Source organism: Vanrija albida (assembly GCF_041260175.1).
Source record: "Vanrija albida strain AlHP1 chromosome Unknown contig_2, whole genome shotgun sequence".
NCBI classification, from domain to species: Eukaryota; Fungi; Basidiomycota; class Tremellomycetes; order Trichosporonales; family Trichosporonaceae; genus Vanrija; species Vanrija albida.
The window spans coordinates 694,095-718,524 of NW_027191421.1; the positions used below are offsets into that span (position 1 = coordinate 694,095).

The 24,430-nt window shown below is 64.7% G+C and overlaps 11 protein-coding genes across 11 annotated transcripts; 4 read left to right on the forward strand and 7 right to left on the reverse strand.

The window, feature by feature from the left end:
* Positions 1 to 24: 24 nt before the first annotated feature.
* On the reverse strand, positions 25 to 1,265 carry Q8F55_001899 (uncharacterized protein; the record flags this gene model as incomplete). Its single annotated transcript, XM_069350514.1, has 6 exons — positions 25 to 167; positions 218 to 311; positions 347 to 514; positions 553 to 758; positions 881 to 986; positions 1,026 to 1,265. The coding sequence occupies 6 exons, from the start codon at positions 1,263 to 1,265 to the stop codon at positions 25 to 27; spliced, it is 957 nt and encodes a 318-aa protein (XP_069210900.1).
* Positions 1,266 to 1,683: 418 nt separating this feature from the next.
* Positions 1,684 to 3,501, reverse strand: Q8F55_001900 (uncharacterized protein; the record flags this gene model as incomplete). Its single annotated transcript, XM_069350515.1, has 5 exons — positions 1,684 to 2,522; positions 2,700 to 2,778; positions 2,815 to 3,237; positions 3,278 to 3,315; positions 3,402 to 3,501. The coding sequence occupies 5 exons, from the start codon at positions 3,499 to 3,501 to the stop codon at positions 1,684 to 1,686; spliced, it is 1,479 nt and encodes a 492-aa protein (XP_069210901.1).
* Positions 3,502 to 3,804: 303 nt separating this feature from the next.
* PLP2 (Proteolipid protein 2) lies at positions 3,805 to 4,834 on the forward strand (the record flags this gene model as incomplete). The annotated part of the gene is made up of 4 exons (XM_069350516.1): positions 3,805 to 3,833; positions 3,874 to 4,314; positions 4,348 to 4,556; positions 4,593 to 4,834. 4 exons carry the CDS (start codon positions 3,805 to 3,807, stop codon positions 4,832 to 4,834), a joined length of 921 nt encoding a protein of 306 aa, XP_069210902.1.
* A 535-nt stretch (positions 4,835 to 5,369) lies between these two features.
* Positions 5,370 to 8,321, forward strand: Q8F55_001902 (uncharacterized protein; the record flags this gene model as incomplete). Its single annotated transcript, XM_069350517.1, has 4 exons — positions 5,370 to 5,443; positions 5,573 to 5,667; positions 5,745 to 6,056; positions 6,103 to 8,321. The coding sequence occupies 4 exons, from the start codon at positions 5,370 to 5,372 to the stop codon at positions 8,319 to 8,321; spliced, it is 2,700 nt and encodes an 899-aa protein (XP_069210903.1).
* Positions 8,322 to 8,482: 161 nt separating this feature from the next.
* On the reverse strand, positions 8,483 to 11,156 carry Q8F55_001903 (uncharacterized protein; the record flags this gene model as incomplete). Its single annotated transcript, XM_069350518.1, has 3 exons — positions 8,483 to 10,301; positions 10,336 to 10,387; positions 10,424 to 11,156. The coding sequence occupies 3 exons, from the start codon at positions 11,154 to 11,156 to the stop codon at positions 8,483 to 8,485; spliced, it is 2,604 nt and encodes an 867-aa protein (XP_069210904.1).
* Positions 11,157 to 11,863: 707 nt separating this feature from the next.
* On the reverse strand, positions 11,864 to 15,348 carry MPP10_1 (U3 snoRNP protein; the record flags this gene model as incomplete). The annotated part of the gene is made up of 3 exons (XM_069350519.1): positions 11,864 to 13,717; positions 13,758 to 15,190; positions 15,285 to 15,348. The coding sequence occupies 3 exons, from the start codon at positions 15,346 to 15,348 to the stop codon at positions 11,864 to 11,866; spliced, it is 3,351 nt and encodes a 1,116-aa protein (XP_069210905.1).
* A 916-nt stretch (positions 15,349 to 16,264) lies between these two features.
* On the forward strand, positions 16,265 to 17,801 carry FDH1_1 (formate dehydrogenase (NAD+); the record flags this gene model as incomplete). Its single annotated transcript, XM_069350520.1, has 8 exons — positions 16,265 to 16,285; positions 16,383 to 16,419; positions 16,485 to 16,557; positions 16,607 to 16,624; positions 16,671 to 16,870; positions 16,912 to 17,280; positions 17,338 to 17,545; positions 17,582 to 17,801. The coding sequence occupies 8 exons, from the start codon at positions 16,265 to 16,267 to the stop codon at positions 17,799 to 17,801; spliced, it is 1,146 nt and encodes a 381-aa protein (XP_069210906.1).
* A 259-nt stretch (positions 17,802 to 18,060) lies between these two features.
* On the reverse strand, positions 18,061 to 19,135 carry Q8F55_001906 (uncharacterized protein; the record flags this gene model as incomplete). The annotated part of the gene is made up of 2 exons (XM_069350521.1): positions 18,061 to 18,834; positions 18,950 to 19,135. The coding sequence occupies 2 exons, from the start codon at positions 19,133 to 19,135 to the stop codon at positions 18,061 to 18,063; spliced, it is 960 nt and encodes a 319-aa protein (XP_069210907.1).
* A 671-nt stretch (positions 19,136 to 19,806) lies between these two features.
* On the reverse strand, positions 19,807 to 21,330 carry Q8F55_001907 (uncharacterized protein; the record flags this gene model as incomplete). Its single annotated transcript, XM_069350522.1, has 6 exons — positions 19,807 to 19,910; positions 19,945 to 20,523; positions 20,558 to 20,703; positions 20,736 to 20,936; positions 20,971 to 21,208; positions 21,243 to 21,330. 6 exons carry the CDS (start codon positions 21,328 to 21,330, stop codon positions 19,807 to 19,809), a joined length of 1,356 nt encoding a protein of 451 aa, XP_069210908.1.
* A 145-nt stretch (positions 21,331 to 21,475) lies between these two features.
* On the forward strand, positions 21,476 to 23,071 carry Q8F55_001908 (uncharacterized protein; the record flags this gene model as incomplete). The annotated part of the gene is made up of 5 exons (XM_069350523.1): positions 21,476 to 21,555; positions 22,061 to 22,166; positions 22,215 to 22,343; positions 22,539 to 22,761; positions 22,800 to 23,071. 5 exons carry the CDS (start codon positions 21,476 to 21,478, stop codon positions 23,069 to 23,071), a joined length of 810 nt encoding a protein of 269 aa, XP_069210909.1.
* Positions 23,072 to 23,397: 326 nt separating this feature from the next.
* Positions 23,398 to 24,326, reverse strand: Q8F55_001909 (uncharacterized protein; the record flags this gene model as incomplete). Its single annotated transcript, XM_069350524.1, has 3 exons — positions 23,398 to 23,870; positions 23,909 to 24,079; positions 24,170 to 24,326. The coding sequence occupies 3 exons, from the start codon at positions 24,324 to 24,326 to the stop codon at positions 23,398 to 23,400; spliced, it is 801 nt and encodes a 266-aa protein (XP_069210910.1).
* Positions 24,327 to 24,430: the final 104 nt, after the last annotated feature.

Sequence of the window (24,430 nt, forward strand, 5' to 3'; positions counted from 1 at the left end):
CTACGCGTTATGCCACGCCGCCGCCTACGCGCGAACCGCCGCGCGCTTGGACGCCGCAGCCGTGACGAGGCCCTTGACCGCCTCGTAGATGCGGCGCTGGGCGACGAACAGGAAGGCGGCGGTAAGCGCCGACTGGAGCAGCTTGGGTCCGAGGCCAGAGTAGAGGCCTGCGGGGCGTCAGCGGGCTGGGGCGGGGCGTATACCTCGCTCGACTCACCAGAGATGCCCTCGGTCTTGAGGATCTGGATGATCGCCTTGAGCGACGAGCTGTACTTGTGCGTCGCGGCCTGGAGGCGCGACTTGACCACGAGCTGGGGGTGAGCGTTTGCACCCCGGCTCCACTTACGATCGGGTACGACGATCCCGTGGCGATGAGCTTGGAGAGCGCACCGAGCAGGAACAGGTCGCGGTCGGTAAGCGCCGAGCGGCCGGTGGGGCCAGCCTTGGCTCCGGCGGGGGCGTGGTCAGCGCGCCATGTGAGGAGCGCGGAAACCATGCGCTCAAAGGTCGTGTACTGGGGTGTGAGCGACAGTGTAGCGACCCACGGCTTACCTGGATCACGGGGTTGATGACAAGGATCAGCGCAGGGCCGATACCGCGCCACAGGCCCTTGATGCCGTCCTGCTTGACGATGGACTTGAACGACTCGAGGGCCGATGGGCCGACCTTCTTCTCGCCGTCCGCAGACGCGACGGCACGCGTAGACTGGTACGCCTGGACAACCCAGATAGGGTTGGTGACGATCGTGCAGATGGAGCCTGTGGTGTGAGCTGGGAACGGGCGGGGTGTGTGGCACGCGGCTCCCCACACGTTCATGACGAGAACGAACGGCCTCAGCGGCCGTGCAGACTCCCACACCTCCACCGCCGCCCCCACGCACCTGCGATGAGACCCGCGACGATGCCCTCGCCCGTCGTGAGCGCGCTGTTGGCCGCAGGGCCCTTGCGGCGCTTGATGAGCCACGCGCGCGTCTCCTCGTACGCTGCCTGCGATCGTCAGCGCATGCATCAACAGTCCCGACGTGCGTAGTAAACTCCGTTCGACATGGTTATCCCGAAAAGCGAGCTCCCGAGGCCGCTGTAGAGGCCGCCGATGCCTTGGTCCTTGACCGTCTTGACGATGGCCTGGTGGAGGGAGAGGTCCTCCTTCTTGGACGAGACGGCGGCGCGCGTCGAGAGGTTGACGAGCGGGTACGTGAGCGCCATGGAGACGCAGCCGCCTGCGGCGCCGGCGAGGGCGTGGATAGCCGAGTCGGAGATGGACATGGTGTGAGCGAGTGTGGGTTGAGAGTGTGAGAGAAGTGGCAAGAGGGAGATGGTGTTGGGGTGGGGAGGGTTACCTGCCGGCCGGCTGTGGCACTGGCTGGACCCGGGAGCTGATTGCCGGACTTGTCCGGCCGCGGCTGGCGCGCCAACCGACAAACGGACGCGTCGACGACTCTGTCATGGCTCGTGGCTGGCGGTGGCTGCTGCTGGCTGGCGCGGGCTGGCCCTCTTTGTCACGGCGGTTACAACATCACAACAGCACACATCCCGTGGATGCCGACGCCGACGACAATGCGACAAATGACATGGGGTTGGTTTCGGGGTTAGATGGCTACGACTACACTGTTTCTACACTCTACTACGGCCGATGCATGGGCGGAGGCGCTTAGCACCCTGCACGCCGTCGCCGACACACGCGCTAAAAGCTTGGGATCGACCCGCCGGTTTCAACCAGCTCCAAGACACCCTTTGCAATGTGCTCCTCTTCGCGCAGGAGCGCGCGGCTCGTCCGCACCGCCTGCCGCTTGGCGTCATCGCTGGCCAACGGCGCAATCTCGTCGAGGTCCTCGCGTGCATCCGCAGCGTCAGACAGCACGGCCTCGCAGATACGCGCGAGGGCGCGCCGCGCGGCCATCTTGGTCGTCCGCGAAAAGTTGCGTGTGCGCAGCGTGTCGACCGTGATGTTGCTCTCGAGCGACGAGTGCAGCACGCACAGCGTCGACATGAGTCCGATGCTCGGCGCCGGCTCGCCGCTGTTGGACAGCAGCTTGTTGTGCCCCCACAGTCCGGCGTCGTCGAGCACGTCGCGCTTGTCGTCGGTGCCGCCCCCGTCCTCCCACAGCTTGTATACCCATGGCGAGACGTCAATGTCGCCGTTGGGCCACTGCAGCGGGTCGCTCGCGTCGTCCACTTCTGTGAAGCCGTACTCGGCGAACAGGAGCGCGTTCGAGTGCGGGCCGTACATGAACATTACTTCCTCGCCTGCTTCCAGTCCGCGGAGAGGGGCAAAGACGGCCTGGTCAATCTTGCCGGGGATGAGGTGCGCGTTGAGCTGTCGCCCTGGTCCGCGCGCGGTCTTGACCACGCGCTTGGACACGGACGACGACGGCAGCGACTCGGGCTTGGGGCATACGACGCTGTTGAGCGAAGAGTGGTTGATCATATCCAGCAGGGGGATGAACGAGTGGTTGTTGACCGGCCACTTGGCGTCGACGGGCTCGGCGAGGCCCAGCGGCATGGACACGGTACGCGTGTTGACTGTGGTGTGAGCATGGGTGGTGGAGGGGATGGAAAGGTGGGTGGGTTGAAAGGACGGTGGTACCATCTCGGAGTGCCGAGGTCATGAGCCACAGCCACAATCGCCTCATACGTCGCAATGGCGAGGAATGACAGTCCACGTCGCCGATGCGCTCCCCGGGTGCACTTCGCACTCACCGTTGAGCCAGGCCCACAGGATGACTTCATCCGACAGCTCCTTGTCGATCCCCTGCGACCTGAACGGCTCCTCATTCGCCTTATCACGTCAGCGGCGGCACCTCCGTCGACGTACCAGGACATTGCGCACGACGGCCCGGTCGTCCTCGTACCGCTTCTTGACCTCTGCAATCTTGATCTTGACGCTCTCGCTCAGGCACTCGTACAGCCGTGTCCACCACTCGTCCTGCTCGGCGTCGTCGCTGCTGGGGATGACCCACGTGAGCGGGTGCCACGGCCGGAAGCCGGGCAGCGAGTCCATGAACACCTGCCACTCGGACTTGTGCCGCTGCTTTGGGTCGCGCGTGAGCGCGTTGTGCAGCGTCAGGAGCTGCGTCGTCGTCAGCCGCGGCGTGCCGTTGGACGAGCGGCGTGGCGGGGACGAGCTCGACGCCGCGACGGGGAAGAGCTCGGGCGGGATCGTGTTGAGCGCCGACTTTTGCAGCGTCAACGGGTTGAGGAGCGAGGGCGCGGGGATGACTAGGAGGTTCTCGCTGGGCTGCGGTGGTTAGTTGGGGCGCGAGCGTGTCAAGGCCCACCTGGACAGCCTGATCGACGAAGAGTCCACGTCCACCATCTGCGGCAGCGATCAGCAGTGCCCCGACGCCCCGTCGCTCCGACACCGACACCGACGCCCGCCCGCCCCACACACACGCGACTAACGGTTTGCAAACTTGAGCACACCCTTGTTGTGGAACCCGGGAAACGTGTTGAGCCAGTCGAGCAGTGCGGCCAGCGCCTTGTCTCCCGTCGTGTCTACCATGGTGTGGACGTGGAGCGACAGACTCGTATGGGGGGTAACCATGAAGCCTGCGCTATTGTTATGCTCCGGCGTCTCCGCCATTGTCGTCACGTCTGCTCGTCCTTGCACATGCTCCTAGAAGCTACCATCGCACGCGATCGCGACTCGACGTAATGTGGGGACCCCATAGCGGGAGCAAATAGTCTTGAGACGTGGAGTGCAATGTTGACGGCGCGGCGGTGGGAACAGCACCGACAACGGTGACGACGACGGCGATGAGAAAGCCAGCTCTGCAATAGCACTCTTGGACAACACTCATACACCATGGTCAACCCGAACGAGGACACCGAGTTGTGAGCTAATCTATGTGGCGAACTGTTAGCTCACCCGCAGCAACGACGCGCTGCGCGCGCACGGCATCCTGCCGCCCAAGCCGCCCTCGCGCCCACCTTCCCCCGACATCCCGCACATTACCCACGACGACGCGGTGCGCGCGATCGCGTCGACCGCAGATGCCGACCAGCTGGGCAACCTCCTCGAGGGGGACAACCTCGACTCGGACGACGAGCGCATGTTTGAGGACTACCGCCGGAGACGGCTTGCCGAGATGCGCGCCGAGGAGAAGCGCGGCCGCTTTGGCAGCCTCGAGCCGCTCGCGCGCGAGGACTTTGTGCGCGAGGTCACTGAGGGCTCCAAGCTCAATGCGGACGGCAAGCTCGAGTCCGAGGAGGCGCCGGGCAGCGACGATGACGACGAGGAGGCCAACAAGCCGGCGCTCCTCCGCGCGCGCAAGCTCAAGGGCACGGGCGTCGTCGTTTACCTGTTCAAGGACTCGTGAGTGGGCAGAACCGAGCCAGCTGACAATAGAATACCGCTCTCACAGCACCTCCGCCCCCTGCTCGCCCAACTCGCGGCCGCGCACCCCGAGACAAAGTTCCTCTCCATCCCCGCGACCATGTGCATCCCCAACTACCCCGACAAGAATGTGCCGACGCTGCTCATCTACCGCAATGGCGACATGGTCGGCAACCTCATCGCTGGGGCTGGAATGAACGGGCTCAAGACGACTGTCCGAGGTGGGTTAACGATCGTCGACCCTGCTGACCCATCAGAACTCGAGGCCCTCCTCATCCGCTACACGGCGATTGACAAGCCGTCGTCGGCGCTGCGGTCAGCTGCACGCGCCAACGAGTCGGACGACTCGGACCTCGACTCTGACGGCGGCGATGTGGGCACTGTCAATGCGCGCAGTGGAGGCATCCGGTCTGGTGGAGGGCTGGGCACGGCGAGTGGAGGCGGCCGTGCTGCGAGGCGCGGTCAGGACAGCGACGACGATTCGGACTTTGACTTGTAAACATGTCACTGGGCGCCGGTTGTCGCGGGCGCCGAGACTTGACGCGAAATCATCATTGCATAGATACTATTGGGTCGTGATCGATTGCATTAGACGGGGTCGGTCATTTTGGCCATGGACGGTGCATGGTGCGGCCACGTCATTGGCGCTGGGCCGTGGCTGCAGTGGTGGTCGTTGGCCGGCTACCTGATGGCCGGGTAAGACTGGCGCCACTGTGGACCACCCGCTGTAGTCACCGCCGCCATTGACGCTCGCCGGTCTTCTGGATGGCCGCATTTCCCGGCAAACCAACTAAACCCACACCACGGCGCTCGCCATCACAACCTTTTCTTCCTTCCTCTTCTCCTCTCTCAACTCTTTACTCTCTCCCACTCTCTCAGTCCAGTCCCCACTCCATCTGGCCCAAACCCAGAGACATCTCCATCTGGCTGATTCCCCCCATCCCATCACACTAGACGCGTCGCACTCCACGTCGTCACCACCTGTAGTCCTTGCCAACTTTTTCCCCTAGTACACAAATAGTATAGTCTCCAGCATGGCCGCTGCTCCTCTCGACTTCAAGGACCTCGTCGTCCTGATCACCGGTGCCGGTGGAGGCATTGGCCGGGCGTGAGTACCTCGGGGTGATGGCGATCCCGGGAATGGGTGGTGAGGTGCGATGGAGCTGACAGTCGCTTCCTCTTAACCGGACACGTCTATTCAACGCCTCGTTTCACACACTCGGCGCGAACCTCACAGATACTCGCACTTCTTCGGCTCGCGCGGCGCCAAGGTTGTTGTCAACGATGTCGCCCTCGCCCCCGCTCAGAAGGTCGTTGACGAGATCGTCAAGGGTGAGTTGGAGATGGCGGCTCCCACGCCGCGTCGCGCCGCCGGGGTGCCAGCACGTGCATCAGCTAACACCCCGCAGCCGGTGGCCAGGCCGTCCCCGCCGTCGGATCGGTCACCGAGGGTCAGCTCGTCGTCGACCAGGCTGTCAAGGCCTTCGGCACCGTCCACGTTGTTATCAACAACGCTGGTATCCTCCGCGACAAGTCGTTCCGCAAGATGACTGACGCCGAGTTCGACATCATCGTCGCCGTTCACCTTACCGGTGCCTTCTCCATCACCAAGGCCGTCTGGCCCCTCTTCCGTGCCCAGAAGTTCGGCCGTGTCATCAACACTGCCTCGCCTGCTGGTCTCTACGGCAACGGTGGCCAGGTCAACTACTCGGCTGCCAAGAGTGAGTACACATTTCTTTCTGCCGGGCCAACCTGACACCCACACAGTGGGCCTCGTCGCCTTCTCTCGCACCCTCGCCAAGGAGGGCGTCAAGTACAACATCAAGTCGAACACGATCGTCCCCCTTGCCGCGTCGCCCATGACCGAGACCGTCATGCCCCCCGACTTCCTCAAGGCTCTCCAGCCCGAGTGGATCGCCCCTCTTGTCGGTATCCTTACCTCCAAGAACGGCCCCGATGTCACTGGCCGCATCTTCGAGGTCGGAGCCGGCTTCTTCTCCGAGGTCCGCTGGGAGCGCACCAAGGGTGTCATCTACAAGACCGACGACTCGTTCACCGTCGAGGCCGTCGAGGCCCGCTGGAAGGAGGTCCAGGACTTCACCAACGCTACTCACCCCACCGACGCCGGTGCCGAGGACATGCTTGCCGTTGTTGAGGCCCAGCCCAAGCTCCCCAAGAACCCCCAGGGCGCCCCCGTCTCGTTCAAGGGCCAGACTGTCATCATCACTGGTGCCGGTGCCGGTCTTGGCCGCGCTTACGCCCTTCTTTACGGCAAGCTCGGTGCCAACGTTGTCATCAACGATGTCAGCGCTGAGAACGCCAACAAGGTCGTCGAGGAGGTCAAGGCCCTCGGTGCCAAGGCCGTCGCCGCCGTGTCGTCCGCTGAGGACGGCGAGGGCATTGTCAAGACTGCCATTGACGCCTTCGGCAAGGTCCACATCCTCGTTGCCAACGCCGGTATCCTCCGTGACAAGGCCTTTGTCAACATGACCCAGCAGCAGTGGGACCAGGTCCTTGCTGTCCACCTCCGTGGCACCTACAAGTGCGCCAAGGCCGTCTGGCCCTACTTCCACGAGCAGAAGTACGGCCGCATCATCGTCACCGCCTCGCCCAACGGCATCTACGGTGCCCACGGCCAGGTCAACTACGGCACTGCCAAGGCTGCCCTCATCGGCTTCACCAAGGCTCTTGCCGTCGAGGGCAAGAAGTCGAACATTCTTGTCAACTCGATTGCTCCCCGTGCCGGTACCACCATGACCGAGACTGTCTGGACCAAGGAGATGGTTGCCATCTTCAAGCCCGACTTTGTCGCCCCCGTCGTTGCCTACCTCACCTCGGACAAGTACACCGAGACCGCTGGCCTCTACGAGGTCTTTGGTGGCTACGTTGCCCAGGTCCGCTGGGAGCGCAGCTACGGCACCACCTTCCCCAACAACCACGTTGCTTCCCCCGAGCAGGTCCTTGCCAAGTGGAAGGAGATCACCACCTTCGACGACAGGTCGACTCACCCCTCGTCGCCTGCCGAGTCGTTCCAGCAGCTCATGGCCAACTTCGACAACGTCGAGGACGACGCCGCTGCCGGCGGTGACCAGGACTACGTTGACCCTGAGGACCCCGAGATTGTCGCCGAGGCCAAGCGCAACTCCAAGACTGAGGCCGAGTTCTCCTACACCACCCGCGACGTCATCCTCTACAACCTCGGCATTGGTGCCAAGGCCAAGGAGCTCGACTGGACTTACGAGAACGCCGACAACTTCGCCGTCCTCCCCACCTTTGGTGTCATTCCCCAGTTCGAGGCCCAGGCTGGCCTCAGCTTCGACTTTGTCCCCAACTTCAACCCCGCTACTCTCCTCCACGGCGAGCAGTACCTTGCCATCAAGGCGCCCATCCCCACCGAGGCGACCCTTGTCAGCACTGTTCGTCTCCGCGAGGTCCTCGACAAGGGCAAGGCCGCTGCCGTCACCTCGATCGTCGAGACGCACGACAAGGCCACTGGCGAGCTCATCTTCGTCAACGAGGGCACCGTCTTCCTCCGTGGCTCGGGTGGCTTCGGCGGCAAGAAGACTGGCTCTGACCGCGGTGCCTCGACCGCCGCCAACGTCCCCCCCAAGCGTGCTCCCGACGCTGTTGTCGAGGAGAAGACGTCGGAGGACCAGGCCGCTCTCTACCGCCTGTCGGGTGACTACAACCCCCTGCACATCGACCCTTCGTTCTCCAAGATTGGTGGCTTCCCCAAGCCCATCCTTCACGGCCTTTGCTCGTTCGGCATTGCCGGCAAGCACGTCCTCAAGACGTTCGGCCCTTACGAGGACATCAAGGTCCGCTTCGCCGGTGTTGTCATCCCCGGCGAGACGCTCGTTACCGAGATGTGGAAGGAGGGCGACAAGGTCATCTTCAACGTCAAGGTCAAGGAGCGCAACGCCGTTGCCATCTCCAACGCCGCCGTCACTCTTGCCCCCGGCGCTTCGCTCAAGTCGAAGCTCTAAGCACGAGTTGTTGATGTGGGATGATCAGAGGATCGTTGTAGAGTTTTGAAAATGTATTGAGTTTGCAGTCAACTGGATCCACCTGAGCAGAATCTTGCCGCACATGTTGTCGTAAAGATGCATGGACTCTAGAGATACAGCTGGGGAGGTATGGGGGTCGTCTAGAACTGGTTGAGCTTGAAATCGGGTGGCGGCTGTGGGCGGTGGTTTGGGTCGCCGCCTCCGCCGCCCATGCCTCCGCCCGGCTGGCGGCCGCCCCCAGGACGCGGAGGACGTCCGATCGGTGGGGGCACGCCGCCAACGCCAGCGTGCTTGTATCGGGTGCGGTATCGGTCGAGCTCGGTGAGGCGCATCCACTTCTGGGTGTCGGTCCCCTCGCCGCGCTCGCCGAGGTCGGGCTCGCTCTCCGGCGGTGTCCAGAAGCCCTGCGAGCCGGGCTTGATGTCGTCGGTCGCGATGAACGGGTGGGCCTCCGTGTTGAGGACGTAGTCGTCGAGGCTCATAAAGTCGGGCTCGCTCTGCAGCAAGTAGTGGTACTTGAACGTCTCGGCAAAGATGAAGCTCTCCATGTTGTCGCCGTAGATGACCTTGTCGGCGTTGACGTTCTGCACGCTCGAGATGCCGCCCGGGACCTTGGCCGTCTTCATCCACTGCTGGAACATGTGCCAGCCCTTGTCTTGCCACTTGCGGTCGCCCGTCAGGCGGTACATGTAGAAGACCGACTCGATCGTCTCTGGGCGGTTGATGTAGTACGGCGTGACGCGCTGGGCGCCGGGCACCTCGCCATTTAGGTAGCGGTAGTACTCGAGCGCCTTGTTACCCTGGCGGCCGCTGTTCTCTGAAACCGGGGTCTGGTCGTCACTGAACAGCCACTGGCCCTTGTAGTCGCGGAACATGACCTTGTAGTCGTACTCTCGGGCGTCCTTGTCGGGTACCACGGCAGGGGCATGCACAATACGCTCCGTGTCGCGCGTCTTGTTGACAAAGAGCTTTGCGTCATCCTTGTCGTAGAACTGAACGAGCTCGGGCTGAATGCCAGTCTTGGTGGCAGCGGAGAGCCAGTAGCACGTGGCGGTGAACCTCAGCGCCGAGTCCATGTCCATGGGGCGGTCGAGGAGCTTGGCACCCATGCCGAGCATACCGCCGGCAAAGCATGCGAGGTGCTCAGTCTCGCGCTTGAGCCTGCCGCCCTCGAGCTTGCCGATAGTGAACAGGTCGTGCGTGTCGAGGATATCAATGTCGGTGAAGAGAATGCGGCGCGCAGTGTCAATCGAGTCCTGGTACAGGCGCTTGTACTGGTGACCGAGGCGACCGCCGCCAATGAGCTTGTACTGCTTGATGAGGTATTCAAAGTACGAGTCGGTCATGGCGCCGAACGAGTACGAGCCTTCAATGGGCGTCTTGGCGTCGGGGACAAAGTGCATCGGGATGAGCGGGTGGTGCTTGACGCGCGGGGTAACGTGCTCGTCGAGGAAGTCGGTGACGCGTTGCACCAAGTCGAAGTAAGTACGGTTGCCTGTGATCTGGCTGAGGCGGGTCATCTCGAGGGACATGCTGCCCACCTCGGCGGGGGACACCGAGCCCAGGTTGTACACGCCACCCGCCTGGCCCGGGTCGAACCGGCTGGCCTGAGGGAGACCGGAACGCGTGTTGAACGCGCGGGCAAGGATGCCCGCGAGCTCCTCGGCGCGCTCGAGAACGAGCTTATCTCCCGTGAGGTCGTACGCGCCGAGCAGGCCGCCAAGGTAGCGGATACCCGTCTCGAACACAGGCATGCCAGTCGCCGGGTCACGCGGGACGCTCCACGGCTTTCCATTGTGGTCCGTCTCGGACTCGGGCGCGACGTACGACCGCTTCCAGTCGCGGCCACCGACCCAGTGGAAGTTGAGCTGGTTGATGTGCGGCCTGCACAGGTCGTACTCCTCCTTAAGGCCCATAATCAAAATCGTGTCGAGCGTGTCGATGATCGACGCTCCCCACCTGCACGTTAGCACCGCACCACGTCTCTACTCACCCGTTGAAAGGATCCTTGGTCGACTCGCTGAACGGCCTGACCTCGTCATGTCCTGCGCGTCAGCTCAACCCCCAGCATACCAACTCACCCCATGCCTTGTCCTTGTACGCCTGCCACGCATACACGAATCCACGCTTCACCGCGGCGCGGCGCTCCTCACGGAGCTTCTTCTGCGCGTCATTCTCCCAGCCCGAACGCGCCTTCTTGAACCCGGCCCACTGCATGTCCTGTATCCTGCCGCGCGGCGCGTCCCACCTCTCGGGCCCCTTCCAGGTACTGGCAAACGCGTCGGCCGGCAGCTCGAGTCCCTTGACGGGCGAGGTCTCCGCCTGCTCCTCCGAGACGATCTCGCGGAGCCGCTCGTCGGGGAACGCGTTAGCCGCAGGCGGCTTGAGCCAGGCGTCGTCCACCTCGGGGAACAGCAGCGCCGGGTCCATGAGGTCCGTCTTGCGCGGGTGCATTGGCGCGATCTCGCGCGTGTGGTGCGGGAAAAAGTGGTCGCCGTACTTGTCGACAATGTAGTGCTCCCCGAGCGGGCGGGCGTCGGACTTGCCCGGAGCCGGCGTCGGCGCCGAGTCTTCCTCGGGGGTCGGTGAGTCCCAGATATCGCCGCCGCCGAGCTTGCCGTCCGTGTCGGGGACGACGACGGTGCCGTGCCCGTGGGGCGGGGAGGACGCACCCGGGCCGTTGAGGTAAAGGATCACACCTCCAATGACCAGCGCGCCAAGGAGCAAGCGCCCGCGCCGCCCGCTGAGCTGGCGCCGCACCGAGCGTGACCCGTTTGCGAGGGTGCCCGCCTCGACGTCGTACTTTGAGGCCATGTCGTCGAGGCGCGAGTCGTGGTTGTGATTGTTGAGGGTGAGACGAAGGGACGGCGCGCCCTTTGTCCGGGAGCGCGGTATGCCGATGATGGTTTGGGGGGGTGGGGTGGAGCTTTCAGTGGCGGTGAGGGTCGGAATGCCCGCTCTGCATGTAGCTGGCTGATGAAGTGGGAAGTAGGAAGAGGGGGAAAGGGAAAGTGGAAGAGTTCTAAGTGTCTATTGTGCTGTCAGCCAGCCAGCCAGCCAGAAGAGGAGAGCAGAGTGATGGACAATGAAGAGGAAGGAGGAAGGTAAAGGCCCGCGCGCGCGCGACGACGGCAAACTAACTGCCCGAACGACCAACTAACTGCCCGACACATCGACGTGACCCGTTGGAGGCAAGTTTGCGGCCCTGACGACTTGACACTTGGCAGTCAAAACCAGGATCGTAACAAGGCACGGCCCCGTGAATCTCCTTGTCTCACCTTAGGGTCCATCACTGGCTCGTTCATCACTCGCTGGGCACTAGCTCACTCACGCGGCATGCTGGCATCAGCTCGTTCTCACGACAAAGCCATTGTGGCGATCCATATGCTGTATGCATCACTGCACATATTGTCCAAGGATGGGCATCCTACTCTCTACTATGCACATCTAAATTACACCATCGGCTGTATCTCTCAAGACACAGTATGCTAAAGTGGTCGTGTCGTGTCCTTCATCGCCCTCTATCCTCGGCTGGACTCGGTCTGTCCAGAGCCAGTCGCAACCGGAACAATCACCTGGCGACGCCAGTCGTCAATGTTGCGACCGGGGTCTGGCGCATCAAACGTCGGGAACGGCATGCCGGGTGGCACAGGAGGCATCATACCCATGGGGCTAGGCATGCCCATGGGGCTCGGCATCCCCATCGGGCTGGGCATACCCATAGGGCTCATTGCCGGAGCCATGGGCATGCCCATGTGGCCGTACGGCGACGGCATGCCGTACATGGACTGCGGGACGCCATATGGCGAAGCACCGTACGGTGACGCGCCGTAGGGGTATGTCGGCGGCACCGCCGGCACGCTCATCATTGTCGAACGCATGGGGTCGTATGTGCTCGTTGCAGCCTGCTTGGCTTGGTGCTGCTTCTGAGCGGCGCCAGCGTGCTTCCACGCCAGTGGAAGGTCGTCTTCAATCTCCTCGACAGTCTGTGCCGATGGCGCCGCTGAACCAGTGCGCTCAGGAGTCTCCTGGGGGAAGAGAGTGGATCGCGTGCGCGCCTGGCGAATAAGGAGAGGCTCGTCGTCGTCTTCGTCCCTGTTCGCCTCCTTGCCTGGTGAGGTAGGAGAGACTGCAATTTGAGGAGGGTTGACAGCTCGGATCGTCGACTGCTTTGGCGGCGATTTCTTGGTCGTCATTTGAATCGCGTCCGAGTCCTTGTTCTTGAGCTGGGAAAGAGGAACCTCCTCGTCCGAGCTCTCGTCGTTGATGGCCTTGGAGCGGAGTTTCGAAAGCGGTAAGTCTTCGTCTGAAGAATCACCGTCGTCGGCACGAGCGGCTACGGCATGGAGAACCGAAGAGGAAGGCAGTTGAGGTGGGGGTGGGAACACTGGGGTCTTGGTGGACAAGGTAGACTTGCGCTTTGTCTCACGAAGAGGCTCGTCATCGTCAGAGCCCTCGTCGCTGCTCTGGAACCAATCTCCAACGCCGAGTCGGCTTCCAGGTCGCCTCTCAGCTGGCTTCTGCTCCGTCGGCATGAGGTCGATCGCTGCCGCTTCCGACGGCGAGTAGACTAACGTGGGTGGTCGGTCGGCAGCCTTGGGAGAGTCGTCTGCCTGCGAGTCCTGCTCTGACATGACCTCCTCTACATCCTCGTGGTGCGGGGCCATGGACATGCGAGAGTCGTAGGTCGACATGCGCGGGTCGTATGCAGATGTGCGAGGGTTGTACGCCGATAAGCGCGGGTCCGTGCCCATCGACATGCGGGCCTTGGCAATTGGGTCGACCAAAGACTGGCGGCTGTGGGATTCGACAACCGACAGTCGAGAGCTGGCGGGAGAGTCGTATGAATCCGCGAAGGGTTGGCCAGGCGGCGCAAGCTCGCCTGTGGACATGTTGGGATCGAGGTTTGCCACTTGGTCGAGATCCATGGTGCTCTTGGTCTTGCCCCAACGGCTCTTCCTCTTGTCGGCCTTCTCCTTCTTTGCGCGTTCCCTAGCGTCCAACTCTTCCTTGGCCCGCTGCTCAGCCTCCTGCATGGTCTTGAGCTTGGCCATCTCACGCTCCCAGACAGTGTCGACACCAAACACGCTGCGGGACTTGACGAGTCTGTCCTGAGTGTTTCCGCCATCTCCGTCCGGAACGCTGAGCAGAGGGACAGAACCCGGTGCGTAGCTGTGAGGACGTGGAGGAGTACCAGGGGCATTCTGGTCTGGGAAGGCCGGGTCCGCAAACGCCTCTGGGTCGATAAGAGTCGAGGCACGGGCGTCGGGGCCTGCGCGAGACATCATGGAAGGGCGCCCATCGCCGTAAAAGACGCGCTGCTTTCCCTTGAGCTGAAGCTTGCGGTTCTCCAGCTGGTCGATAAGACTGGTACCCTGGCACCTTGTCAGCACGCCGGTGACACCCGCAACTCACGTAAAGCTTCCCCGGCTTTCGCAGCTCTTGCTCGTCCTCATACTGCTGGCCAGGGGCGTGGTACATCTCTCCCTCCTCGGCAGCCTGACCAGCGAAGAACTCGGCTTCTTCCCGCTGCCCACCAACCATCAGACTGCTGCGGAAGGTTCGCTGACTGAGGCTGAGAGGCACACCCATGCCCATGTTCAAGATGGAAGCTCGCGCATCGGCAGGCAGAGGCTTCTCGCCGAGAGTAAAGCCCTCAGGTACGTGGACCGAGTGCTGCTGCTTTTCCGTGCCTTCCAAAAATGAGGGCATGATGAGCGTCTTGGGCCGCAAGAGCTCTTGCCGGCGGAGGAGAAGCGCATGCGACTGGTACTTTGGAGGCCGAAGGGGTCGGCCATACTCCTCCGCTGATGGGATGTCGGTGAAGATCCTCGATGGCACGACGTCGGGGTCGTCGTGGACCGACTGACGGTTCGTAAGGTTGCCGTCTTCGCTGTACACCAGCGAAGCTCGCCGTTCCAGCGAAGGCCGGACGGAGGCCTGATCACCGGCAGCATTCAGCTCATCCATTAATGGGCGGACTCCGCTCTCGAGCGACAGGCGGGAGAGGTCGATAGACCTGCGCTGCGCATCGAGAGTCTTGGGGTCGAATCTGGAGCCGAGTTCTGGTGGAGGTGCGGGCAACTCGAATGGGTTGCGAAGAATCTCTTCCTCTTCTGCTTCGGGGTCAAGTCGAGAGGGCGACTGAACCGCCGACATACGGTGACCACTGAGTGAGGAGCCGGGGCGGGCGAACGAAGGCGAGTCCGGCATGGGCACCATGACTGGGTTTCCTCTTCCATCCTGGAGCTGCAGCTGGGCGATAGAGCTAGGTCTGCGGCCGTGTGGCGAGTCTGTCGGCGCACCGCCCTGGTCTGCAAGACGGCGAACCCGCTCCGAGTCGCGAAGCGCATTGTCGGCGCCTGCAGACACGCGCCCCTCGATCGTGTCGCCGTCGCTGCTGTCGAAGCGTTCGAGGTGGATCGAGACTGAGCGGGCGCGGTCACCGGGCTGTGTAGCATCGGGTACCGCCGAGAATGACACTGTTCGAGTATGGGGCATCCGGCGCTCGGTGTTGTCCTGGATACGCTCGACATCCATCGACTGGGCAGACCGGGCGGGTGCGGGTTCAGGGAAGCCCCAGCGATCGACGTCGACGAGGTCGCCGTCCTGCGGGAACTGGACAGGTTCGTGTTGGTCTTGACTGTCCCAGTCTCCGCTGCCGCTGGGTCCACTCTGATGGCGGCCGTGCGGTGGCCTAACTATGGAGCGGCGCTGGCGGTCATCGCGTTCGGCATCGAGCTCGTGCTGCAGGGGTGGGAGCTTGGGCTTGTAGAATGGCCGGAACATGGCCGACCGCTTGTGGTCTACATACTCGCGATACGGGTCTTCCTCATCGTTGTCGTACTCTGGGGAGGGGTTGGTGTGAGCATTGACTGGGGCGGGTGCGAGGTGCGCAACGAGGGAAGGAAAGTGACTGGGTGGTGCGGTGGTCACACTCACCGAGGAGGGCAGCCGCGAGGGCGAGACGGTTAAAGTGCGGGTGGTTTGAGGATGTTGTGGACATTGTTGATGGGTGTTCGTTAGAGCATGTGTGTGGTATCTATCGTCGCAATGGGGGGGAAGGGGAATGAAGATGAATGCGTTGCTGGCAGAAGTGTGAAGTGTGTGTGAGTGAGTGAGTGCTGGCTGGCTGGTCGTTGTTGAAACACGGTTTGCTTTGTTGGCCTCGTCGGTCGCTGCGAGTGCGGCATGGCATGTGCAGTGCTGGCCCGCCCGCGCCGCTGCCCGCTACCACCTGCCCTTCCCCTGACTTTGCTAATTCCCACCTTGACACGCACATCAGGGCTAATCGCTGTCAAACCTAATGTGGAGACCCCACAGAACGATTTCAATAAATAGGGGGGAGGTAATAGACTCCCCACGTGGCGGAGTAGAGAGTGGAGGTTGACTCTGCAGTAGCTCAGTAGCTCAGTAGGAGGGGTGGAGCAGGCATGTGGAGATGAAGAACGCAGTCCCGCTCCTATACTATTCTGCATGAGGGGTGGAGGCAAGGTCGCGTCGACGACTCGTCGCGCGCGGCTCTAACCATCCCCTTTATCTACCTCCATCTCGGGATGTCTCTATGATGACGATGAGCAAAGCCATAGTGTCGTGCTGATGAAGATGGCCCGGTGGAGGTGGAGGTTGAAAGTGGAGGCGTTGAAAGTAGGCGCGGCGTTGTAAAATCCGAGTATGGCTGGCTGCGGCGTGCGGCGGCAGGCGGCAGGCGGCCAGGCGGCAACGGCTACTGGGCGACACACTCCACCGACTGACTGACCGACCGACACGGACCGGGCCATTCACTCACTCGTCGGCGTCGTCCCTGTCGGCTCGCAGTTTGCCTGCAAGTGTCATACCTTGGCACCACCACGCTCCCTCTTAACAGTGCCCACTTCCTTCTCTCTCACACCTTTGCATACCTCATTTGCATAATCCACATCATGTCGTCCACCGAGGGAAAGGTAAGCAAGCAAGAGGTCATAGCCTCGACAGCAGCGACGATAGCAGCTGCCAGCGACTGGGATTGTTCGACGAAAGGACACTGACCCCCTTCCTCAGACTATTACCTGCAAGGCCGCCGTCGCTTGGGAGGCTGGTGAGTAGCGGTGCACACGACTGCGAGCTACAAGCATAGGCCAGCGCAGTTACTGACCCCACAAGGCAAGCCCCTCTCGATTGAGACTGTCGAGGTCGCGCCTCCCAAGGATGGCGAGGTCCGCATCAAGATCCTCTAGTGCGTCGCGGATGGTGGTGGCGACGAGCATTCTGCTGACACGCCGCAGCTCGGGTATCTGCCACACGTATGTTGACTAGGCGACCGCGACAGTGCCCATACTCACGCCGCAGCGACGACTACACCCTCTCGGGCAAGGACCCCGAGGGCGCCTTCCCCGTCATCCTCGGCCACGAGGGCGGCGGTATCGTCGAGTCGGTCGGCGCCGGCGTCACCGACGTCAAGGTCGGCGACCACGTCGTCCCCCTCTACACTGCCGAGTGCAAGAAGTGCAAGTTCTGCCTTTCCGGCAAGACCAACCTGTGTGGTGCTGGTGAGTGGCGAGCGGCCTTGTGGGCACCACTGACAGCTCAGTCCGCGCTACCCAGGGCAAGGGCGTCATGCCCGACGGCACGTCGCGCTTCACCTGCAAGGGCAAGCCCCTCTTCCACTTCATGGGCACGTCGACCTTCTCGCAGTACACTGTCGTGTCCAAGTACTCGGTGGTCGCTGTCGACCCCAAGGCGTCGCTCGAGAAGGCCTGTCTCCTCGGCTGCGGTATCACCACTGGCTACGGTGCCGCTACCAAGACGCCTGGCATTGAGAAGTCGAACGTCGCCGTCTTCGGTATCGGCTGCGTCGGCCTCTCGGTCATCCAGGGTGCCCGTGCCAAGGAGGCCACGCGCATCTTTGCCATCGACACGAACCCCAAGAAGAAGGAGTGGGCCGAGAAGTTTGGTGCCAGTGAGTGCGACGGCACGCCCACAGGCACTGTTGAAGGCACTGCTGACGCGGCCGCAGCCGACTTCATCAACCCCCTTGACCTGCCCAAGGGCCAGAGCGTTGTCGACTACCTGATCGAGAAGACTGACGGCGGCCTCGACTTTACTTTCGACTGCACTGGCAACGTGCAGGTGATGCGCCAGGCGCTCGAGTCGTGCCACAAGGGCTGGGGTGTGTGCAACATTATCGGTGTTGCGCCGGCTGGTGCCGAGATTGCCACGCGACCGTGAGTTGCGCGGTGGGCGCTTTCACTGACGTGCAGATTCCAGCTCGTCACTGGCCGTGTCTGGAAGGGCTCGGCGTTCGGCGGTGTCAAGGGCCGCACCGAGCTGCCCGGCCTCGTTGGCGACTACCTCGACGGCAAGCTCTGGGTTGACCAGTTTGTGACTCACCACGAGACGCTCGACAACATCAACAAGGGCTTTGACGACATGCACTCGGGCGACTGCATCCGGTGTGTGCTCGACATGGAGGACAAGTAGGGGGCGTGGGTTGGAGATCAAAGGAGTGCGTGTTGATGCAAGAATAATGTTGCGGGGGGAGGGGGTGGGGGTTGATATGCGGGCTGGGGGACGGGGTGAGCACCTTGCCGGTCATGGCGTGGGGTCGGGGTCGGGAGGCGGATCGGCGCGTCAGCCACATCGGTGTTCAACGACGAGTCTGTGCGCGCTGGATGCGCCTAGCCGCTACTTGCGACGCGTGTATCATACGTGCATATCATAATCTAGTGTCCGTCGTCGCTCACTGCGGCCCCTTGCCCTTCCAGCCCTCGGCCTCGAGCTCCCTCTCGAGCGCGAGCACGCCCTCACACTTGGCGCGCACCCACGCGCGCATGTTCTCGGGGCACGGGGGCAGCGGGCGGCGGCCTAGCGCCGCGTCCTCGGCAAAGCCGCCGGCCCACACGGTGCCCCACTTCAAGCCCGTAAGCTGGGCCTTGACGAACGCGCCCTCGGCCGTGGCGACGGCCGCGGCGTAACGCAGCGCGGTCTCGTGCTCGCCAGCAGCGTGCGCCTCGAACGCGCGCACGCACGCCCTCGGCGCGATGTTCCCCAGGCCCGTGATCGCCCCGCGGCCGCCGTACGCCAACGTGCCGAGCAGGTAGTCCGTCGCCCCTCCGAGCACGGTGAAGTCCGCGCCCGTGGCCGCGACGACGCGCGCAATCTTGCCGACGTCGTGGTCCGTGTGCTTGACGCCCGCGATGTTCGGGTGGCGCGCGAGCCGCGCGAGCAGGTCGGCGTCCATGTTGATGCCTCCGCTGGCCGCGGGGAACGAGTAGACGATGAGCGGGATGCCCGTGGCCCCCGCCACTTCTTCGTAGTAGGCTGCCAGCGCGTCGTCGGTCATCACGCCAGGGTAGTAGGACGGCGGGAGGGTGAGTGTGTAGTCTGCGCCGGCGGCTGCCGCGTCGTTGGAGAGCTCGATGGCCTGCGCGGTCGACTGGGCGCCGACGGTGCCTGCGATCACTAGGGCCGGGGAGCCGGCGCGCGCGAGGGTGGCCTTGGTCGAGCGCACGAGCTGTGGGCGGAGCGAGGCGGCGGGGGGTGGCGGGCAGTGGCCGGAGCGGCGAGTGTCAGCTAAGCAACACGAGGCGCGGCTCGCCTGGCTGGCGCCAGGCTCGACGCCGACCCACCTCATCCCGCTCCGCCCGGCTCAGCGTGACCGCCTCCCCCGTGCTCCCCATAACCACGATGCCCGCGACGCCGGCCGCCGCGAGCCGCTCGACGTGCCGCTCATGGCTGGCCAAGTCGAGCGCCTGCGCGCGCGTGGGCTCGAAAAACGTCACGACGGGGACGTAGATGCCGCCTGGGAGTGGCATTGTTGTGGGGTGAAGGGAGGTGCAGACGAGAAGTGGGTCGGCGCGATGGGTGCTGCGTTGAAAAGCGCTCCACCTGGCCTTGCAACAGTCGGGCCAGCCGAGCGTCATCGGCTCCGGCTCGAGCCAGCGCGCTCGCTTGACGTGCTGCTGCCTCCACTGGACGCGCACCGCACGATACGGCGCACGACCGAGCAACCCGAGTACACGCCCCGCCGCTGTCCGCGGCCAGACAATCCGGTCGGCAAACGGGGCAAACGGCCAAACAGTCATGTGCCCTCGCATTCATTCGGCTCCTTTCGGAAAGAGGCCGAGGGTGGGTCCAGCAAAAAGTCGCCGGGGTGGGTTGGGTGGGTTTGGCGGCGGACACCGCTGCGACGGCCGGCACGCCGCCACCCCTCCACCTCGCTGCACCGAAGCGATGCTGCGCGACGGACATTGCTGAGTACGCATACCCTGGCTCTGACGCATGCTTGCTGCTGCTCGCTGCACCCACCCTCGTATCAGTCGCACCTCGCACCGCCATCGCCTCGAGCCGACATCGCGTCGAGCTGCCTGCACGATGCCACCATTGACCGACACCACCGACTTTAAAGCCCGACCCGATCCAACCCCAAACCCAATGACACATGCTTATGCTATCGCTTCACCGATAATAACCCGCGCAGCCGCCCCTAGCACCCACACCCGCACCCAGGGCTCTCGTCAACAAGACCCTCGATGCGGTCGACGCGCTCGCCCAGCTTGTCGAGCGCGGCCGTAAGGATATCCGCCTGGCCTGCGGCGTCAGCGGCGCCACTACACCCACTCACCATCGCGGTACACCTTGACGAGGCGCGCGACCTCGGCGCGAACCTTTGCGTCGGCCGGCGCCACACCCCCCGCCTTGAGCTTGGCCAATTTATCCTCGAGCATCTGGCCCAGCATGCCGAGCACGTCGAGCTCGAGATTCAGCCCCTTCTCCTCGGCCTCGTAGCACGCGTGCTCGTCGTCCTCGTCGTCGTGGTCGTGGTCGTGCTCGTCCTCGCCCAGCATGGCGCGCACGACCTCGAGCAGCTGCTTGGGCAGCTCGCCGTCGCGTCCGACGGCAAACCGCTCGCCCGCGTCCAGACCCTTGGCGTCGAGCCGCGCCTTGGCGTCAGCCGGCAGCGCGCCCGTGCCGAGGCGGAGCACGACGGTGTCGTCGGGGTTGCCGTCGATCACAAAGCCGTAGCCGAGGAGCAGGGACTCGTTTGACTTTGCGCCGTAGTTGTTGAAGATTTCCGCGCCGGCGTCGATGGCCTCGGGCGCGACGAACGAGATGGCCTCGATGGGGGTGGCGTCGGCGTCCGCGGCGTCAGCCGCGGGCGTGATGCGCGACGAGAGCCACAGGATCGGCTGGCCCCGGGTGTCTGCCGTCAGTCAGCCGCCCCGCCCGCCACTCACGGTTCAGCAGGTCGAGACCCGGGATGAGCACGGGGTACGACTCTGCGTCAGTGGACGGCGCCTGCGCCTGGCCGTCGGGGAGGCTGAGGAGGTGGCTGGGGAACGCGCGCGAGGAGAGGTACGTCGCGACGGCGAGGTATCGCTCCCTGTCGTCAGCCGAGTCGCCTGCCCAACGCACCATGTCAGCCCGTCCTCCTTGAGCACTGAGCGCAGCGCGGCGCTCTCCTCGCCCCACTCGCGCTCGCGGTCCGCGACCGCGCCGGCGAGGTTGGTGCCGGCGAGCAGCGCGCGCTCGTCCTCCGAGAAGTAGAGCGGGGTGGTGAGCTCGGCAGGGGGCGGGAGCGCGCGGACATAGGGGTAGTGCGCGAGCGCCGCCGGGCTGGGGTCAGTCGTCTCCAGCTCCGCACACTCACGCCTCGGCCTCGTGGACCCAGTGCAGGCCGATATACGCGGCGGCGAGCATGCGCTCGTTCCACTTCTCGCCGGCGCGCGCGCCGTCGGGGAACACGAGCGAGGAGGCCGGCACGCCCGTGACGCGCTCGACCGCGACGGTGGCCAGCGCCGGCGTGATGGCCAGCGCGAAGGGCGTCGAGATGAGCCGCTCGTCGGCCGCGATGGGCGCGGCGGCGAACAGCCCGAGCCCGTGCGCTTCTGCCATGTCAGCGGGGTCGCGGACCGCACGCACCGTCCCGCAGCGAGGCAGACGGGCTGACGTACCCGCCCGCGGCGGTGAACCACTCGATGAAGGCGGTTGTGCGGGCCTGTGTCGCCATCGTGGTGGGTTGGTCGGTGGCTCGAGTCGAGGTGGGTGGCCATCACGACTTTGCAGGAAAAAAACGCGTGGCCCCGCGTTGGGGGAGATTGGCGCGGGCGTGGGCGGCTGCGTTCCGGCGCAGCGGCAATCGTCTGTTAACCACCATGCATGAGTGGGTCGTCGAGGTCGTCGGCATTGTGCGTGCCCATCAAGCAGGCGCGCTCGACGCCCACAGGCAAGCCAAGTGCCGCCGCGTTGACGGGGGACACCAGTCCGGCGGAGACCAGTCGCCCACTCGCCCACCCACAAAGCCGCGATGCCGCCAACGCATGCACCATTACCGCCGGCGCGGCGATACCCTCGTCGCGGCGACTGGCCCCTCCCGAGCCCAGCCGCGCTGAGCCGCGAGCCGTGTAGACGACGACAGCCGCCCGCCGAAGCGGGCAGCAGCGACGCCGCGCCGGACCAGCCGCGCGGTCGACTCGTCGCCTCGCGCGCGCGCCTCGGGCCGACATTGGCCCGCGGGCCGGCATCACGCAGTCCGGCATTCACCATCGTCCCGGGCCCCCCATAAGCTGCTCGTGTCGGTCGGCTCCCCTCTCTCTTCTCCACCATCACCTCGACAGCACACCCCACCATGGCCGCCGCCCTCGCCACCAAGACGCACCTCAAGAACGCCCTCGCCTCGGGCCAGAAGGGCATCGGCTTCTGGCTGACGTGAGTGGGTGCAACGACGACGCTGATGGCAGCTTCCCGGGCCCGCACGTCGTCCGCGCCGTCTCCGGCATCCAGGGCTTCAACTGGGCCTGCGTCGACGGCGAGCACGGCGCCATCACAGACGGCGACTACTACGAGGTGGGTGGGGTGGCTGTGGCTGTGGCTCGCTCGCTGACTCTCGCCTAGCTCTGCAACGCCCTCTCGGCCAACGGCGTGTCGCCCATCATCCGCGTGCCCAACGCCGAGGAGTGGATGGTCAAGCGCGCGCTCGACGCCGGCGCCCACGGCGTCATGACGCCGATGTGTCACACTGCGGTGAGTGGGGAGGCCACCGGGCAACGAAGGGGAGCGGGGCCGCGCTGTCGGACCGGAGTGGCCGGCGAGTTGGAGCGCGCGTGGCGGTCGGCCTCTGCGTTCATCACGCCGGAGCCCCCGACACTGGCGTCCCCAGCCCTTGCCGCCGCGACTGCGTCGCGCCGCCACGACCACCCCGCTGACGCCACGCCCCAGGACGACGCGCGCAAGATCGTCTCGTGGAACAAGTACCCGCCCAACGGCACGCGCGGCTTCGGCCCCATCTACACGGGCCACGCGTTCGGGTACCCCTCCGAGGCCGACTACGGCGCGGCCGCCGACGCGAGCCTCGTGGTCATGGTGCAGATCGAGTCGCGCGCCGGCGTCGAGAACGTCGAGGAGATTGCCAAGGTGCCTGGACTGGACGTGCTCCTCATTGGTAAGTCGCCGCAAGCACGCGCCGATAGCTGACTCCAGGCCCGTTCGACCTGTCCAAGTCGATGGGCGTGCCGTTCGGCGGCGACGAGCACCAGGCGGCCATTGCGCGCATCCTCGCGGCTGCCAAGGCTGCTGGCAAGGCCGCGGCCATCTTCTGCGTCAACGGCGACTCGGCGGCGACGCGCCTCGCCGAGGGCTTTGACGTGGTTTCGATTGGCACGGACATTGGGTCGCTCGTGGCGGACATGACCAAGCAGGTGGCTGCGGCGACGGGCGTCGCGGCGACCAAGAAGGCGGGCGGCTACAGCTAGGCGAGGGGCTACAGCTAGGGCGGGGAGTGGAGCAGAAGCGGCAGGAGCGGCAAGCAGCAGGAATATGCAGTCTATGAGAAATGACATGTGGGTAGTGTACAACAGGGCGGGGCAGCGGGGCAGCGAGCATGCTGGCCAGCGGGGCCGCGGGCACGCGCTCCGGCGCAGTGACAAGTGAATCTAGAGCTGGCGCGGCTGGCAGCGGCACGGCGGCGCAGCGCAGCAGCGCGAGCAAGCCGACGACGGCATCGGCGCCGGGCAGCAGCACGGCAGCGCGAGCAAGCCGACGACTGGCGGGCATCGAGCGCTGGAGTTCGCGCCGCCCGCTACGCCTTGCACCCGCAGTGCTCGCACTTTGGGTGGTCTTTCCTCGCCGCGCAGCACGGCAAGCGGGGCACACGGGCAAACGGCACGGCGACGCACCTGCCGACGGCAGCGGCGGGCCGCGCGAGGGGCTGGAGCGCGGCCTTGAGGCCGGCCAGTACCGCCCTGCCCGCGCGCGCGGCGAGCCGGAGCAGCATCATGGGCCAGGGGTAGCTGCCGAGCAGGGCGAGCGTCGCCGCCATGGTGGCCACGAAGAGGGCGTACCGCCACCCCGTGAGGCGGCGGGGGTCGGCGTACACGATGTCAAAGGGCGCCGAGGTGGCGAGCACGGCGCCGTGGAACGAGCCGCCGTGCAGCGTGAGCTGGTAGGTGCCCTTTGGGAAGACTTCTTTCCCGAGCGCGAAGGAGGAGAAGGCGACGCGGTAGCTGCCGGGCCAGGTGCCGCGCTCGAGCTGCGCCTCGTTGGGGTTGAAGGCTAGGGTTAGCGGGGTAGGCCCTAGCTCGCCGACGTACATGGCTCCCGCGCGGCGTAGAGGAACGCGCGCGCCGGCTCGCCCGGCCTCCCGAGCTTGAGCACGAGGGTCGGCGGCGCGGACTCGGGGAGGCGGAGCACGACGGGCAGGCTGCCGAGGTGGGTCACCGTGTCGGTGAACTCTGGGACGGCGTGTTCTGCCTTGAGGACGGCTGCGAGCGAGCGTCAGCGAGCGAGCGGGCGCGGGGGGGGGGGGGGGGCAGCTGGCCTGCGCGGCGGGAGGCAGGCCGACGCCGACGCACCGTTCTGGCCGGGCCGCGGCGACGTGATGGCGTAACCCGGCGCATTGTGCTCTGACGCCGGGGCCGGCGCGCGGCTCGGCCGCAGCCCCAGGGCGAGGTCGAACGCGCATGCGTGCTGCAGCGCGAGCGCGCACAGCAGCAGTACACGGAGGAGCATGCCGTGTGTGGGTGCTGCGTGAGCGGTGTGATGGTGAAGTGAGATTGGTGACGGCCGACTGACTTTGTGGGCAGCCAGTGCGGGCATCGCGTCTGGCTGACGCC